General features: G+C 37.4%; 1 protein-coding gene across 3 annotated transcripts in view; it reads right to left on the minus strand.

Annotated features, from left to right (window-relative positions):
• The window catches only part of SPOCK3 (SPARC (osteonectin), cwcv and kazal like domains proteoglycan 3), a gene marked incomplete at both ends in the record, with an annotated part of 233,312 nt that overhangs the window by 1,737 nt on the left and 211,939 nt on the right, over window positions 1-19,636 (minus strand). For all 3 annotated transcript variants that reach the window (XM_082482511.1, XM_082482510.1, XM_082482509.1), the window contains 2 exons: window positions 739-801; window positions 7,664-7,885. In XM_082482511.1, coding sequence (XP_082338637.1) covers window positions 739-801; window positions 7,664-7,885 — 285 coding nt within the window. The remainder of the gene's footprint in view (window positions 1-738; window positions 802-7,663; window positions 7,886-19,636) is intronic.

A 19,636-nucleotide genomic window follows, 5' to 3' on the forward strand; every position in this document is an offset into this window, starting at 1 on the left:
CAGGCAAATGCAGTGTAACACGTCAATTTTATCAACAACAAATGCAAAAAAGAATGTTAAATTTGCATTTATATGCAAAAGACCTAGGCAATTCAGGCTCTAAGCCAAAAGGGTTCCCCATCCAGAGTACAAGAGACACACTTGGGGACTTATTTTGTGAGGCTGTGACTTGCCTAAGGCTGAATAATCCACTGTTTTTCATCTGGAACTAATGGAGACCTTTTGAAAGAAACATAAAATGCAGACAAACCCCATTCATATGAAAACATTTTGAAGGGTATCGTTATTGTTAGAAACCATCCTTAGCAGAAATACAGTTTTGACTACTTTGGGCCAAGCCTTTTATTGCAGCTTTCATACAGTGCCCAATAGTAAAATGAAGATTTTACATTTCAGTATTATTGACACAGTATAAACTGATTCGCAACAAAGATTTCAATTACTTAAAGAATATTACAAGTAAAGGATCAGCAGAGATACTAATTTAGGAGTGCCTTAGACTGTCCCCTCTATAACTGTAAAAACGTACCTTCTATTAGGGTAATAAAACAGATGTAATACCTTTTGGTTGGTAAGGTAATAAAACTAAGTTTAATAGCTTTCAAAAATTTCATAAATTTTGTTGCTGGAATTTACTGCGGTCTATCTTTGTTGGATTAATATTGATTTTATGTTGCTGTTTCACTAGGATTATTTATGTAAGCAATAAAACCTTCAAAAGAATGATCTATGGCTCACCTAGGAGTTTCTTTCCTCCTTGCTGCTTCTGAATGTTGCTGAGTTCTGTTTGGCAAGGTGGGTCTAAAATGACATAACAATGTTAAACAGATTACACGGTATCTAGGAGAGAAAGCGTATGACTAAGTTTGCAGTTTGCTACGTTCTAAGGTCACTAACTACTGAAACACGCTCACCCTGCACTAGTAGTCATGTTCTACGCTCTGAAATAAAAGAATTACTGCACCTTGCTGCAGCTCCAGAATTATGAATTAGAGCACCACCATGGATTTCTGCAGAAGGCCACTCCCAGTTAACCCAGCTGTAAACGAGCATCTAGTCACCAGTCTGGAGGATCGAGGAATGCTAGACCGAAATAGTAGCTCTATCACACCCTATTTTATCATTCTACAGAAATCAGAGTGTGACTGTGAAGCTTGCCTCATGTATTGGTTAGAAACAGGATGGTTCTTTTAATCCTTTCCCTTTTGTCCGTGTAAGAAGTCATGTTCAAGTTTTGTACTCCACGTACTACACTAAGAAAGTAAGAATTTTCTCCACTGAAGTCTGCAAGATTGTAATTCTGTTGCAACAACTTCAGACTGAATCCTACGGGTACAAAGCCCCGTGTTCAGCCAACTAAGTTAAAAACAGCGGTCAAACTTTAGATGGCTCTAAGAAGCAGAATAGGTATTAAAATTCAGCTTTCCGTTCTTCAGAGTTACAGCTTACTCCAGTTCTGAATCATTTAAGTTTCGACTGCAAGCAAGTCATAGAACGCTCCATGAATGGGAAGGAAATAAGACGTGAATGTGTATACAATACTGTTGAATAAGTGAAAGAATCAAAGACAGCAAAGTACTGATCTCTGAACACTGATACTGAGGACTACATTGGACCATTAGCACAAAGGCATTTCTCATTCTGAATCAGCAGTAGTATTACTGAGTTTACTCATGTGTCTTTCGCTTATACTGTTCCCAGACGATATTCTGGTAACTTCCCACTGAAATCTCACATTCTGTGATTCTTAAATGCATTTCCCATTTCAGCAGACTAATTATTTAGAATACATCTTTGCCATACAATTAACTCAAGGCTCCCTTCTGAACTCCCTTCCCTTCAGGGTTGGACTAGATGATCTCCAGAGGTCTCTTCCAACACTGACCATTCTGTGATTCTGTGAAATATAGTGAAACTCCTTTTTTCCCATGCAAACAGAAAAAAAAATATCTTCCAAGCTAGTTTGAAGATGAGTAAGACTGGCCTTGCTTATTGATGAAGCACACACTTAGACCAGAACCCAGTCACTGTTTGGGGCAATGGGTAGGCAAAAATCACTTGAGTGGCGATAGTCCAAGCAGCCTTTCCTGAATTCCTCCTAAAGGAAAACAAGAGTGCCCACCCTTTAGCCAGCTGAGAGCAGCACAAGATGTACAAAGGAGTGCAGGAACGGCAAGAATACATTATAATACATGGAGGTGCCTTTCTTGTGGAAATGCTCAAACTCTGGTGACAAATGCCTAGATGAACTGGGGATCAAAAATATATTTCTGGTGAACACAGAGCCTCTTGGCTAATATAGCCTAAATATACCAATAGGCCTTTGGCATTATTCATGAGCTCTTATCTAACAGAGTAAATAGAAACTGGAAGACAATAATAAACCCTGACTGACAGCAGGCTGTTAATTTCTCTTGGCTTTACATTTTAAATGCTGTTTACGTAACCCATACATTTAAACAAACTTAGAAACGTTTAGAGTAGCCTCAACCCTGGTGGGGCACATTTTCACACTATAATTATTCTTTTCAGAGTGAAGGCCTTAAAAGCAGGCTTTACTTTTAAAATACTGTTCACAGGACTCAGTGACAGAACAAATTTTCAAGAGAGGTCTCTCCAGACAACCAAGCAATTTTCTGTGTGTGCTCTTGAAAGCCACTGAGACTTGACATCATTGGGTGGGTATTGGGTGTTAAGTATTTGGTCTCCGAGTATTTGCTGAGGCTACATAAAGTTTTACATTTCTTGTTGTAACAAGTGCTTTGGTGATGATCATGCTCACTGTTATGCCAGAGATGTTCATTGCCTTTCAAAACTAAGGTTCTTGTCTTTCCTGATATTTAAAGCATTAAGCTCTTAATTGTACAACATTCTGAGGATCAATTATTTCTTAAACCAAAGGTATTTCCAATTAATTGGTAATCTAAAAAATGATAGTGATTTATGCACACAAGTCCCACAGGCTACAAAGATCTAAGATCATGGTGGACCTAGCAGTGATAGATTAATGGTTGGACTCGATGATCTCAAAGGTTCTTTCCAAACTAAAAGATTTGATACGATTCTATGCTATTGTATGCTATGCTATGCTATGCTATTCTGTCTTTCAAAGAAGATGGGAAATATGCTGAAGGAGAAGAACAAGTCAAATAGGAAAAATACGTGTATTTGGTTCTATGGGAAAAAATCCTAAATTAGAAACACAGAGTTGCACGCACGAGCATTAACACGTGGAAATGTAAAAATGATGGACTATGCCTAAAGAAAAAAAATATCTTAATTTACAGCTATAAATCTTAGGTGATATAATTAAAAATAGGAGTACCGCTAACCAAAGTTAACAAGGCAATATGAGAAAGTTACTTACCCAAAACTCTCTTCTTCTCAGAAGCTAGGTCTTCAAGATTCACAATTAAGCTTTGCTTCTCAGGATAAAAGCAGCAAAACCTCTTTTAACAATACTAAATCACTCTGGTGCTTAAAACTGTCAAAGAGAATGGCAGGCTAGAAGTTCAACCAATTCCTTTTGGTCCACAGCATATCCTTTTTCCTCTCTCCCCAAATCATAACGCTTCCCTCTATTTTCCAGTTAGTTCCTGAGTTTGGAAAAGCTTCCTTTTAGATTTCTGAACTTATTTCAATAAAAAAAAGCAGTATCACTGGACAACTTTTGGGAGCCTTGAGCCAAGGAGAAAAAATTCTTTTACAAAAATCAGTGTGGTGGCTTCCTTTGAAATAGAAAGAAATCTGATATCAGTCTTTCTGATAATCTTAATACAAATAAGAGACCTAATCATCTTCATCCTGAATCTACTTCCACAGATGTGGCAGGAATTGTCTTTCTGACAATATCACTGCATTGTTATGACTGATTCAAGAACCACTTAATAGTTCTTCAGTGCTCTGATGTACACCAGAGTATCCCATGGCCCTTGAGACATCAATATGCGGTTGTGTCAAGAGGTGCTGCAAGGCTAGTACGATTAAGCTTTGATTTACCAAAAAGAGGCACGTTAACAGAGCAATGGGAGTAAAACTGGTAGATTTGTCAAGAATGTCTAGGACTTTTAATAGACGTGTCTCAAGGAGCTGCTACCCACACAAGGAACCTCCAGCTTTCAAAGATTCTTCATCTGATTTGATTACAAAACAGTGATTTTCCATCTATCAAGTACATAATATTTGGCAGAGGCCCTAGCTTCTGGCATACGGTCCACTGCAGATTAGGCTGCCGTATTATGCCTTGCCTGTGCTTGGGGTCAAGTATTGCAATTGTTCTTGGACAACTGAGGCTTGAACTTTAGGGATTTGAGGCATCAATACTGCACTTCAATAAAATTTTCTGGGGACCTCAATTATGTGTTAAGGTATGTTACACCTTCATTTAGAACCATCTATAAACATATTTGAAGTCCTGCAATCTGAAAAGACCGATGAACAAATATGAATCACCGTAATTACCCTTCTTCTGTAAGATGGACTAGTTTTAAAGTCATAAAGATGACTTCTAGCCTTGACAGACAGAAAAACGTGTAAGAAGAAGGCATCTAGAGAAGTGCTGGACTAATAGATCCATGCAGAGGCCCACAGTAAAGAAATACATAGGTGCTAAGCTTCAATATTCCCAGCAAAATTGGGTACTCTCCTACTCTAAAGCAGCAATGCAGCAAAAAGAAGGCTGTAATAATGATGAAGTACTGGCAGAAAGAAATTCAACCTATAAAAAGGCCAACACTGCAAGTGTCTCAGCATTTAGATAAGCACTAAAGTATTAAGCTATCGTCAAACAACTAAGAAAATAATTTCTGAAGATGGGCACTGAAGCACTTGCATGAATGGTATTTGAAACTGGAGGGCAATAGCGACCAAAGCGTACAGGAACACTTGCAAAGAGCGCTGGCAAAGTGCAGAGTTTGAAGTATTGCAGAAATGCATGATAGAGTCTTGAATGCATCTCAGAAATACTAAACTACACCTAAAGCATAATAAGGCCAAAATAAAAATTGCAATGAGCACCAGTAAGCTATACGTAAGTCTTGAAGCATTAGTGAAGGTGGGACAGCTACTACAGGAAGACCTTTTCCTGAGCAAGAAAAATCTGACTTAAGTATTCATAAGAAGTTGCTTACATTGACTAGGAGTTGTGAATAATGCACAGTAAGGGGTCTAGTGTACTGTAATGCATCATGACAGACCTCAAGCAGAAAGAAAGAATGAAGAAGAGTTGCAAGTACTTGTCTGATCCTGACAGGCTTGAACTGTGAAGCTAAGACCAAAGAGCAAGAGGGCTTCCCAGATAAGGACTCAAGCAAATACTATGTATTTTAAAAAAGCACAATAGAATTTCTATCACAGTATGATATATACTGTTAATCAATAGCAGTGCTGTAAAACTGTAGGTCTGCCCAGAAAGCACCTACTAAGTTCAATTAATACAGAGCTCTCTCTACATGGCTTGAAGCATTCTGTGAATATCAACTTATTTTAGTAAACATCTGAAAGAAGCCAAGGAATTTCTCTACCTGGCCATCTCTTTGCTATTAAGAGCAAAGGTCTAGTTAAAGGTCCTGTTTAGCTTGTTCAGTCAAGTAAAACATAATCAAACACGAATATCTTACAAGGTTTAGCATAACACGGCAAATCATGAACAGAGAATTCAGCGGGTCACTAATACACTAGGAAGTTAGGACTCAGTTGTGGCAAGAGCTAATAATAAGATGTGAGAAAAGAAGACTATAGCTTTTTTTAATCCTTACACCTGCAAAAAAGAAGGAGAATATGGATTTTGTTGACAGTGTTAATTTGGAGGGATGGAGTGCATGCCAAACCTAAGGTTTCACCTCATTTTCAATGTTGAGAATACATATTTTTTACTATATGCTCAAGCACACTGTGGTATCAAAAGCTATCTGATATGTTTTAAATCAGCACCTTGTCACAACAAAATGGTCACAACCGTGAGGAAACTGGTAAAAAGGGAAGAAAAGCTCGATAATGTTGGATTCTGCAAGGGGGAGAATCAGTGTCACTGAAAGCTGGATTCCAGATTTCAAGCCTTCAGGGTACCATTAACATAATTCAGTAGTGTTTAGATCAGTCTTTACAATACCATCCTTGGGTTGTAGCGGTACGCTGAGCAAATATTTTAGACAAACAGTATTTATAGGTTATAGAATGCAAAACTACTTGAAACTAATCTGTTGACGTGCTTTCTTAATGCGCTGGTTATGCTGTACACACATATGAAATTAGTAGGAGAGCCTACTAATATTAGGTAGACAACCTTGGACCTTACAAGGCCATGTCTTATGTGCTGTACTTTCTCTGACAATTGAAAAGAATTATGTTGTCCTACAAAGAGTAAGACTGTTTATATATTAAGCTGAAATGATTGTGGTCACTTTTTTTTTTTTATTTTAAAGACAACCAAACAAAACATGTTATGTTCTTTAAAGTAAAGAACTACTTTATACTTCTTTACTGGGTTATTTTTCATTTACTAATTTTGTTAGTAGTACATACATGCTTATAAAAATAAAAGCCAAAATATTGTTCTACTATACAACAAACAAGGTGTTTTGAAAGATTAAATGTTAACTTTTTAACTACAAAGTTACCAAAGAAAAGAAGTCTGCTATTTACTACACATCTACAGAAGTAGAGCTTTATTTTTGTTCAGATTTACAACTAGTAGATGTGGCATGATAAAAATCTTTATTTCCACAGAAATCAGAGTCAAACCATAGACGCTGAGTGCTAATGGGATTTTATCACGAGACTTTTAAGGGCACAAATGAGATTTAAAATCTGATACTAAAATTTTCAAAAAGGCTGAACTGACTTTGCAAACTATCCACCAAATCAGTCTTATCTTTTAGAAGCAGAAATTGGACCCTGGTTGCTATTTATCCCTTTGAAAATCTCACTCATGTTAGTAAGAAAAATGAAGGGGCAATTCTGTCCAGTTTCAGCCAATATTTAGTGAGTCAATTCTTTGATTCATTAAAACCAGTTTGATTATATAATTCACATGATGTCTCACCTAGATCTAAAATTGTTCTATGATCTTCAGGAAAATAATGCTTATAGGTTGTGTTTATTTGTTTAACCAAATCACATCAGGACATTAACAAGAGATTCATCTAGGTATTAAAAATCAATTCATTTTAGGCCCAAATGACTGGAAATAACTTTATCCATTATGTTCATTCAGCTATTTTAATAGGCTCACAAAATAGAACTTGCTACTTTAGGAATAAAAAAGTTTATTTTATAATGAATAAAATAGATTAGGAAAGAAGTCATTTAAGTAATTTTGTTGTTTATTTTGGTCTCTTTCCTCTGCACACTGACTGGAAGTTGGCATGAGAAACAATATTGCTGTAAAAGCATTAGCCGCTGTTTTGCACTTCATTTAGAATCCTTGAATTTCTAGCAAGCCTTTCCATTTAGCTTGGGTTGTTTGTTTGGTTTTGTTTTTTGTTTTTTGGGTTTTTTTCCTTCACTTTAGGTATTCACAATAGGTCAAAAACCTTAGCACAAATTCACGGTAAAGCATTTAAGAGCTTGCAGTTCACTGTAATCTTCTTACTATGTTAAAAAAAAGATAAAGCACTACAAAAAGGTCAGTTATATACATATGCAGGTTGTTCTCATCTTTTACCTTGCTGTCTTTGGAAGCAGTAGCACCACTCATTGTTAGATATCAAACTGTCCTTGTATGTGTCACAAGAATTGAAGAACGCCCTGGTGCATGGCTCATTCTTGTCAAGGTAAATGCTTCCAAGTTCTGACTGGTCCAACAACAGGTCATAGTTCGTATCAAGCCTGTTAAACATCCAGCCAAGGGAGTCTTTGCAAATTGGCAAAATGCTGGTATCAAATCCTAAGAAGCAAAAAAAAAATAATCATATAGCAGGAAAGATACAGCAGCTGCTGAGCTCAACCACCACAAAAGAATACTGCATCATGGAAATTGCTCCAGTGGTACATAGATAGAGTACACAAAGAGTGTATGGTATTGAAATATTACGTATAAATTATATGTTAGCTTCATTTAAAAAAATCATTACATTAACCTGCTAAAAAAATTAATCCCAGTACCCGTCCCACAGATGGACACGGACGGGAAATTCAGAAACGGCCAGGCCTCTGGCCTATGTAGAAGATGTGAGCTGCATTTGATATACACACATGTTTCTTCCCGTTCACGTGCTATGGGTCATCCCACAGGCTTATGGCGCATGTGGCTAAGCAGCTGGGTATACTTCCTAACAGAGAATGAGATGTAGTGCTACTACATACTACTCTTCTAAAAACCTTTAAGCTGAAATGAGATTGGAGAATTTGTCTATAGGAAAGTTGACATGAGAGCACACAGGAATTCTACTGCTGTTAAAATCGGCCTGCCCGCCTTAGTTGTTCTGGATCTGAAAGTGTTTCTATACTGCTAAAACAGGTCAACTAGGACAACACAGTAATCAGATTCAGAAATCAGTAGATTTTCCTTTACGTATATATGTAGGTGGGAATGCCCATGCTATGGCTGACCATTTCAGACAGGAAAAGAAGAAAACAGATAGCATCAAAAACTCCCTGTGGAAGTCAGACGACCCCATAAACACCCCTTTCCCAGAAATCCAAAATTAACTATGACTTTGTCAGGGCAGTCTCACTTTTTCTTGCTCACTGTTGATCCTGCACATTCATTATTATTTCTGCTTGACAGAAAGAAAAGGAAAAAGCAAAAAAAAAAAAAAAAGCCATTTTATATTTATGATATTTTTGATGCGTTTAACACAATTAAAAAACATAGCTAAGCATTCAACCAATGGACTCTCTCTTCCTTCCTCTCCAGCCCCTGATAAAAAGTCAAGAGAAAACGACTTATTTTTTTGTGGGTTAGTAAGAGCAGAGAGAGACGGGAGCAGACTGAATGAATAAGGATACACAGTAGATGTGTTATTCAACTTTTACAGATAAAGTTATCAAAATTATTTAAAAGGTGTTTCCGATTTGAAAAATTCTGGAAGGTTCCTCCACCTTAAAACATTTTGTCTAAGGATGAATGTTCAGTACAACATTATTTACCTCTAAGGCTGTGATCCTGAAAGCCTCTTATCACTTTCCAGATATCTCTCTTTTCTTTCCTAGTCCTGCTTTTATCTAGACAACCTCCTCAAGACCTTGGATTCAGAAAGAGTTCAATGTGAAACATACTGTTTCCTATCCTGCCTTTGTGTACCTGCATGAAGGGAGGAATTATTCTTGTGCTCACAAAATTTCTCTGTATTTGGTATTCTGGCCAGCTCACCAAATTGTAAGACAAGTTGCAGAAAAAGAGCAACCATGAGGAGACAGGATTTTAATGAGTAAGATGCCAGCTAGAAGGTAATATACGATAAAAGCCACTTTAAAGGTGTATTCAGGGATGGATCTTGTGGCCCAAATAAGGTAATTTTAGATAATACATCTGCATGTGGAATTTTAAGCATAAGTTTATTGAAAGAGGCATCACTTTCACGCTTGGGACAAAGTATTTTTAAATCAGCATTTGTGGTCTATGCTGAAAAAGCTCACATCATAAAGTACTTTGTACTTTAGGACACTAGAAGCTAGTGTTATGTAATTAATAATCTCTACTAAGGAAAAGGGGAAAAAACCCACACACTTGCTCATTTTATTTCTCTCGGTCAGTTCCAAATTTTACTTTAAAATGAAATAAATTTATCTGAAGAATAGTGAAAGAGCACAGAACATTTCAAAGGTTTTATGCATCACTAAATTAAGGTCAGAATGATATTACATATCTGCAGAAGATTTTATCTGTATTTTTTTCTTGATTCTCTTAACTAGCATTAGCCTGTGAATTGAGTTTATCCTCTATTCCTTCCTCGGTTTTTTCTCATTCCTTTCTAAAAAACTTTTGATTTTTTAAAAAGTGCGTCTAACAGTCATTTCCCATTGGATCTTATCTATTACATTTGTCATAGTTAAGGACAGAGTTTGAAATAAAAACATTTACACTGGAGCAAGCACTATCATTAAAGAACAGATGATTTTAGTACAAATTACTGGTATCAAGTAACAGTAAAGAAAAATGTTATTATCTCCTAATATTTTCTATAAATCCAGCTGAAGCTCAAAAGAACTATAGTTTAACATTTAAATGTAGAGTTTGAACTCTGGTATTTATAATCTACACTTCCTAGTACATGGGAATATATTATAACTGGCACGTCAGAATTAATAAACCTACTTCAAACAAAAACATTTCATGTAAGAAACTTCTTTTGTTATTTCCAAGCCTGAAAAATAAAGTTTATATATACTAAAGCTATCATAACCTATCTATTAAATAGAATCATAGAATGGTTTAGGTTGGAAAGGACCTTGAAGATCATCTAGTTCCAACCCCCCTGTCCCCTCCACTACAGCAGGTTGCTCAAAGCCCCATCCAACTGGGACTTGAACACTTCCAGGCATGGGGCCTCCACAACTTCTCTTCTCGTGCCTCACCACCCTCACAGGCAAGAATTTCTTCCTAATATACTTTTTCTAAATATACTTTCTTTCAGTTTAGAAACGTTACCCCTCATCCTATCACTACACTCCCTGATAAAGAATCCCTCCACAGCTCTCCTGTAGCCTTTAAGTACTGGAAGGCTCCTATAAGGTCTCCCCGGAGCCTTCCTCTTCTCCAGGCAGAACAACCCCAACTCTCACAGCCTGTCCTCATAGGAGAGGTGCTCCAGCCCTCTCATCACCTTCATCACCCTCCTCTGGACCTGTTCCAACAGGTCCATGTCCTTCTTATGCTGGGGTCCCCAGAGCCGGACGCAGTACTCCAGGTGGGGTCTCACCAGAGCAGAATAGAGGGTGAGAATCACCTCCCTCAACCTGCTACCCATGCTTCTTTTGATGCAGCCCAGCATGCAGTTGGCTTTCTGGGCTGCTAGTGCACACTGCCTGCTCATGTTGAGCTTCTCATCAACCAACACCCCCAGGTGCTTCTTGGCAGGGCTGCTCTCAATCCATTCTCCACCCAGATGGTATTTGTGCTTGGGATTGCCCCAACCCACGTGCAGGACCTTGCACTTGGCCTTGTTTGCATGGGCCCACCTCTCAAGCCTGTCTAGGTCCCTCTGGATGGCATCCCTTCCCTCCAGCGTGTTGACCGCTCCACACAGCTTGGTGTCATCAGCAAACTTGCTGAAGGTGCACTCAATCCCAACATCCATTTCGCCAACAAAGATGTTGAACAGCACTGTCCCAATATGCACCCCCGAGGAACGCCACTTGTCACTGGTCTCCTCTTGGACATCGAGCTGTTGACTGCAACTCTTTGAGTGCGACTATCCAGCCAATTCCTTAACCACTGAATATTCCATCCGTCAAATCCATGTCTCTCCAAGTTAGAGACAAGGATGTCGTGTGGGAAAGTGTCAAATACTTTGCACAAGTCCAGGTAGAGGATTTCAGTTGCTCTTCCCTTATCCACCAATGCTGTTACTCGTTGTAGAAGGCCATCAAATTTGTTAGACACAATTTGCCCTTAGTGAAGCCATGTTGGCTGTCGCTGATCACCTCTGTATTTTCCACGTGCCTTAGTATAGTTTCCAGGAGGATTTGCTCCATGATCTTGCAGGGCACAGAAGTGAGACTGACTGGCCTGTAGTTCCCCGGGTCTTCCTTTTCTCCCTTTTTAAAAATGGGCATTATGTTTCCCCTTTTCCAATCAGTGGGAACTTCACTGGACTGCCATGACTTGTCAAATATGATGGATAGTAGCTTAGCAACTTCAGCCGCCAGTTCCCTCAGGATCCGCAGGTGGATTTCATCAGGTCCCATGGATTTGTGCACCTTCAGATTCCTTAGATGGTCTCTAACCTGATTTTCTTCTACAGTGGGTGGCTCTTCATTCTCCCAGTCCCTGCCTTTCCCTTCTACAACTTGGGCGGTGTGGTTAAAGCCCTTGCCAGTGAAGACCGACTCAAAACAGTCATCGAGTACCTCAGCCTTCTCCATATCCTGGGAAACCAGGTCTCCCGTTTCCTTCTGGAAAGGGCCCCCATTTTCCCTAGTCTTCCTTCTACCACTGACGTACCTGTAGAAGCTTTTCTTGTTGCCCTTGATGTCACTGGCCAGATTTAATTCTGTCAGGGCTTTAGCTTTCCTAACCTGATCCCTGGCTGCTCAGACAATTTCTCTGTTTTCCTCCCAGGCTACCTGTCCTTGCTTCCACCCTCTGTATAGGCTTCCTTTTTGTGTCTGAGTTTGTCCAAGAGCTCCTTGGATGTCCAAATATGTCTGTCAAAATAGCATCATATACTGGAGAAAAAGTGCCTTCAGTCATGGGGTCTAGCTTTCTACTAAATAACTCTTCGATGTAATAATTTCAAAAACTAATCATGCTTTACCTTGAAAGTAATTTATGTTTCTTTTTTTCAGAATTTGCTTCTGAAGTCGTTTGTATTTTTATTTACAGTCCAGATATATTTGTTGTCATTTTTACTATTGTTTTAGTTCTTTCTCTTCTCTGGTATTCACAATTTTAGTGTTTTAAATAGTTTTCTTAGTTTTCATTTGGCTTGTTTTACCAAGCCAAACTCTTTCATGACCATCAGTCACTGCACTATAGTGTAGAAACATCTGAAATCTAGGTCAAATATTAGTTTCGTGAAATAAATAAACAAAAAAATTTCAGAGGTAAACCAGGCACATGTTGACAGAGACAGACGCAGCCTTGTTTGATCTAAAATGGAGCAGTCTACTTCCTCCAGAACTGCTACACCACAGAAAGATCATCACCTCGGTTCCACGTTCACATTATAAACCTTTACGAGATTACTGTGGTAAAGTAAAATTCTTGGTACAATTTTAAAGAACCTTTAAGGAACTGTCCAAACTTAAGATTTACCAGAAGTGCTTTCTCTCTGCATTGACTTTCTTCCTCCACTATAATATTGATAAAATAATACAGGTGTCACTCTGGAAGGTGATATACTTGAGAAAAAGTGTCAGGAAAACACTGAAGTACATACCTAGAGTTTAACATCTGCTAATATGGTTTGACACACGAGGGGGTCAGGTGACACAGAACTAAGAATCTCAAAATCACCAGGTGATTTTGTGGTAATCACCACAGGTAATCACCTAGAACTGGGAAATTAATTGCCAAAATCACAGACTACATATATCATCATTTTGAGCGCCAACCGGAACGCTGTTCTTACATGTTTTTCACAGTTGTGCCACAAAACAAAAAGCAGAAACTAAGGTGGGAAATTAGTATAGTTGAAGGATAGTAATTTATTCTTGAAGATTAAGTACCAGGACATTATACTGAGAAGAGCAAAAATTGCTGCTCAGACATCTTAATTACAAAAAGTTTTTCTCTTTCTCTCATTTCAACCAGTTATTTGTAAACTATTTCCATATAGCATAATTAAGTGAGCTTTTGTGCAGCTAATTCTGAACATTGTCTGGAAAAATATGAAGTACCAGCTTAAGCTCTTTCCTCAGCCAAAACAATCCCAAGGGAAATACTATTGAGGAATATACCCCTCCTCCATGGCTTACACAGTAGCATTCAAAACATTTCCTCAAAAGGAACCAACAGAAACGCTCCACTTTCTGATTATTTCTCAGGGGAGAATTTCAAGTCTTAGTAAATATAACCTGCTTTTCAAGGTAAAACTATTGTTTGCTTGCTTATCAAGCTCGTAAGTAATAAATCCTTGTGTACATTGAGAAAGACAGCTTTTGACATTATGTGGAAATCTGAACAGCATACATACATATGGCTCACGTACTGCTACACATATATCGTTTATCTAATATACCAAGAGAAATAAACTGCGTGATTCTGTCCAACACCAGTACACTGTCCAGTACAATAAAGGACACAAATCATACATGTGAATTAACACCCATGCACTCTGCTAGAGTCCTGACTGCCTTCGAGATCATGGCTTCTACTTGTTCAGCGTGCAAGCTGCATAGCAAGAAGGCTTTCACTTGTGATGGATTTATCTAATATTTTGGCTCTGAGAAAATGTTCAGTTAACAGCATCTCACAGCTGAGGCCTACCACACACAAGCTGGGAACAAGTTTTCCTCCCTAATGTAGTTTTATCAGGACGGACCTGAGCAGGAAGGACTAAACTAAAGAGAGGACCAAGCAGACGTGAATGCTTTCTGTCATATTTGCTGTTTACAAAAGTGCCGATCTAGGTGAGACTCATCTGGCTCCATACTAGACCAAGAAGGAGACAGCATTAGGCATAACGTTCTCTGTCACCTGTCTAAAGCTGTGATATATTCCTGCTGGCTATGATTACACAGATAGAAGCAGAGCCTGGGTTAGGGCAACACATGGGGCAAGTACCAAAGGTCTTACACTAAACCTAGGATAACTGACTCTCATTGTACAACAAAAGGTACAAGGGAAAGAAATACAGGACAGCTGCAACGTCCCTTAAAAACCTGTGAAAGTTTGCACCCTGAAGTCTCTCCTTGTCCAGAAAGTGTTACAGAGAATTTTATATGGAGGCGTGTGGGGGGAATCCTATTGCTGGAGGCTAGCAATTTGCTAATAAATTGACAGTTCAGACAAAATGTATTCTGTGGGATACCAGATTGACCATTTTATTAACAGGAGTGACTATGAAGGAAAAGTAGAGAAGATACCTGAGGTAGGAGAAAAAAAAAATGCTACAATAAGCACCTATATATGTTTCACTGTGTATAAGGATAATTCTCTACAAAAGACTGAGTCAAAACTAATTTCAGTCAACAATACTGATTTAGTTAATTCAAAGTCTTAATTTTAAGGAAAGATGCATTAATTTAAAATTCCTGCTCAGAATTACTTCTAGGCTGGATTTCCTCTTCTAGACTCTTGCTTTAAGGATGCCTGGGCTTACGCTAACCTGACACATGCAGAAAGTCATTAGAGGAACCTTTTCTTTCGAGCAAACTAGAACTATGGTTCAGGTTGCCAGCCAGTACAACTCTGCAGTATAGCTTATGGGACATTTTCGGAGGTAATCTCAGGAACTAGCCAAATTCTCAGGCAGTCAGCGTTGTCAAGGCGTCAAAAATTATGTTTAAAACTGCCATTCTTTTTCTCTCTTATAAGTATGCAATGACTTTATGGGAGAGTACTAACAGGAATAAGCAAAAAGGTATTGTTCTGCTTACGAGTTCTGTCTGTACATCAGGGTTTCCAAATACGCTTCAGCAATGAAGTTCAGGGAAATTTTATTTATCTCTGCATAATTTCAGCTGTGTGATTTCATCAGTAAGGAACTTAGGATAGTCAGAATGAAAAACCTCCAAGCAAAGATCTGAAATTGTTAGTTTTATTTACACTTTTCTATACAAAATTGGTCTTTTCCTGCAGCAAGTTTTTAATGGCATTTGGCAATTTTAGTATAATAATATCTCACCATGCTAGATCTAGACAACCCAATTATAAGTAATTTTCTTTCAGACTTCTTGTATTTTTCTGTTATTTTCAAAATTATTAGTGTATTAGACTCCAAATAATCACATTATTCCCAAGCCATAAGAAGATTCTCTGTTACCTCTGGTCTTTCATCTTCTAACAGGACAAGGTGCACAAGTATTCTTCAGAAACAGACTGCCTCTTAGCAGAAATATTTGTGGGACTACAGTACTTTTTGTGCTTTGCATTTGATGCCTGAATTCCCTAGAGTTTTATCACACAAAATTAATACAGAAATAGAAGAAATATTTTAAAAGACTTTAAAAAAGTATGTAAAATCTCACTTAATTTTTCAATTCCTTACTTCCCCATCCACAAGGGGTACAATGAGGGTATTACTGTATTATGGGGGCAAAGTATCCTTCTCCCCTTCCTGTCATCTATTTAGACCAGAAGTGGCCTGAGGACAAGATTTAAGTGCTTATATAGCATTTATAGTACTGATACTTCTAGATATATGCAATCTGAATACATCCCCCAAAGGGATTTTGGAAATAAAACCCTATTAAGTACTTGAAATATTCCAGTCTGGATTACTAGTAAGATTCAGCTTTGGAAAAACAGAAGTGTCAGTTAAACAAAATTATGTAATTCTTGTAAAAGCACAACAATGTAGGCACCTTACTTTTTTACCTTGCTCTCAACATACTGATGGCTCTAGCAGAACAACTCAAACACTAGTGTTTGGTTTGTTTAGAAATAATATTTATGATTGTTTGGATCAATATGAACTATTTAATAGCTGGAACAACTCTGAAAAGCACCAGCAAGGCACTATAAACTTGTACCACATCTACCATGGTCAGAAAGACTGTGCCCAAGTCTTTTAATAAATCCTGTGCCAAGTGCCAACAGAGAGACGGAAATATGAAAAATACTAAATGCGAACAGACAACCAGAAAGGATGTCACAAATTGCTTTTTTAAATGCAGAATGTTTTTTCAGTGAGGAAGGAACTCTATGACAAGAATAAAGGACAGCCTTGGGGAAAGTGTGCCAAAACAGATTTTTAGCTCCCCAAGGGTAATGAACAATTCCAGGGATCTGCTAGAATAATTAGGACTCTGAAAGGGGAAGTTGCATTTGGGTGGCTTTTTGTCATAGGTATTGCTCTGTACAGATCACTAAGCCTCATGTGCTAAGTATAATGTCATCATACGTGATTAAGAAGATCTTTGCAAGATTTATTTCTAGGTGTAGCTCTCAGACACCCCCAAAATAGGGCTGGACTCCCTGGTATACTTAAAAATTAATGCACCTGATGTCTTGGACCTACCAGGACTCTGGAGGTCAACTTTGAGGGATTTCATTAGGGGTACTACTCGAGAGCTTAGCTCTCGAAGAAGTTTTAAGAATTCCTTAATGGTCTTAGAAAGGACATTACCATTATTTTTGTTTCTTTGTGTGTTCACAAGGACATAGTGACATAATATTTTCTTCTAAACCACAGACATTAATTTCTGACAAGATGCAGTATCATTTGCTGCCTCAAATGAGAAATTTTGAAGTTCAGAAATGTACACACCAGAAAAATCATGTAGTTGCATTAATGAAACCAGTTTTTAAACAGTTTTTGCATCCCCAAATCCACGAATGAAAGAAAACTACTACTGATTGTATATTCATTCTATCACTTTCTGTCTATAGATGGGCTCCCTTTTTGCCGTTGCCTGTCAAATTAATTCAATCAAGTAAATATTGACTACTTATAAAATGGACTAAATATTGTGCAAATAGGATCTTTTACATTTCAAAGAATTTTTTTTTTTCACAATTAGATATATGCAACTTGAGTAACTGACCACAGTACTAAAACACTAGACTCTAAACATTTATCGTTCAAATGTTTTTGCGGAACACCGGGTTTTGTCGAAAACCTCTTTTTTAAAGAGAAAAAGAAAAGAAGAAAAGATAGGACAAACTGAATGTCTCACATGTAACCATTTTCTACAATTTGATTTGCTTTGTTTTAGTAAAAATAAACATGCCAAAGCCTATCATCAAGGTTCCATGTTTACATCCTAATATTCCTATAACAAACTTCAATATTCTTGTAACAACACTACCTCTATTTTAAGGTTGATGAGGTATAACTCTCTGAAACAGAAAATCTAATTTAAAACCAGCATAGTAATCAATTAATACTTTGTACAACATTCTAGCTGTTTAGAATTAATTTCTGGTACCATGTTACAATTGTAAGTCAAACATTTCTGACAGCACCGTGTTCACAGGGAATTTAAAGTCAATAGTACAATGAAAACACATTTTTCCAAACAGATTATATTTCATCACCTGTTCATGAAAAAAAACCCCAAGACTATTCTTAGCCATCCAAATCAACTCTTGATTCTGTCTCTCAAAAAACTGGTAGGGTAGGATCCAGTCCAACTTGTGCCTAAAATTTCAGATACCTCCTGCAGTGCATGTGAATTCTTTATACCATCAAAGGAGAGAACTTCATGGCTTTGAAGGCTTCCAAAAGGAAATTCTGGAAACTGGGCCAGAAACACATCTTTTCCCCCTCAATTGGAAAAATTGTATTTGTAGAGAAGATCCTCATCTGAAGGCTTTTGAAGGCAAACACCTCTCTCTACCTGCCTTAGAAAGATTCCTTTACTAGCTCAGATTAGGTGGAAAGATCCCACAGACCCTAAAATGTTGGAGGAAGCTAATCGAAATGGGACCATAACATTTTCTGCAGAAGAGCTCCTCATGCTCACACACTCAATTTTACCAGTGTTGCTAATGTTATAGTAAGTGACCATCGAAGTTTGAAAACAAACCAACCAGTTTGGATCACATAACATATTTCTAGGTCCAAAAATTGACAAGGTCTAAAGTCAATCAATTTAGATCTTAAGTCTAAATATAGTCTTTGATTTCTCTTAGAAAGTAAAAATTTGCGAGCAAACAACTGATAAAATAAATGTGAGTATAATATATCCGCGATATATATCACGATACAAATACCTGTCTCAAGTATAGATACTAGCTCTTATCCATGCCACCTGTGTGCTTAAGAAAAAAGGCCAAGGAAAATGTCTAAGGGAGAAATCTCACACTCTTAAGAACTTGGTGCTTGCACTACATTTCAATGTATTAATTATGAACTTGACATTCCTGTATTACATAGAACCCAATTACTTGACTTTTTATTTATGCAGTGACTTTTTATTTATGCATGCCGTAGTACTTAATACCTGTACAGCTGCCTCTTTTATCATTGCCAACATTTCTTTTTGAACTTTTACTGTATTATCAGGCTTCTAAAGAGCTGCACTGCATTTTTTACCTTACCTATTCAGTGTGTTACCCTCACCAAAGCGATTATTCAGCAAGAAACAGGACCCTACGCAATGTTTCAGCTGGCCTTGAACTGAGCGATGTGCTTACAATAGCTGTATTATTAGATACATTTTATTTATTACTATACAATAAACGCTTACTTAAAAGCTGCAAACTTTGCATTTCTGTTCTTTTCATTACTGGATGAGAAGCAGATCACATGCCAGTTATGGGCACCAACTAGAATGTAAATTGGAAATATATGCTTTAAATGTGTTTTGTCAATATCAATAAAAAGTGACATTACTGTATTACCATCTCACCTCAGAAACATTTTTTCTCAATGTTAAGAGTATTCCCAGATAACACAGAATCATCTTTAATTCATTGTGTTTTACAGAATTATTTGTATTTCCTTAGCGTGAAAAATCACACAAAGAAATGACACTTCCAATTAAATGTAATAAATGGATTTCTTGAAAAAAGAAAAAGCAATGTTACAAACAGCAATCAAACAAAAGGTAAAAAAAAAATCCCAAATATAATGAAGCAACTAAGGTAAGCAGCCAGTGGTGGCCAAATTCTGTGAAACGTACTCCGGAGGGATTCATAGTTTGCTCTTCACATTAATGAAAGGTAGAGTTTTATGGCTTATGAAATCTAAGTTGACTTTCCTTCACAGCAGGACATCACTCTTGAAACTATTATTGCACACTTCAATCACTATTTTAAATAAGCCCTTCGATAATTACATTTTTAAAATTTACTACTTTCCACAACAAAAAAACTATTTAAATATTTGAGGGGGTTAAAACCAAATTATGCTCCCTACTGTTT

This window comes from Vanellus vanellus (assembly GCF_965231255.1).
Source record: "Vanellus vanellus genome assembly, chromosome: 4".
Classification (NCBI taxonomy): Eukaryota; Metazoa; Chordata; class Aves; order Charadriiformes; family Charadriidae; genus Vanellus; species Vanellus vanellus.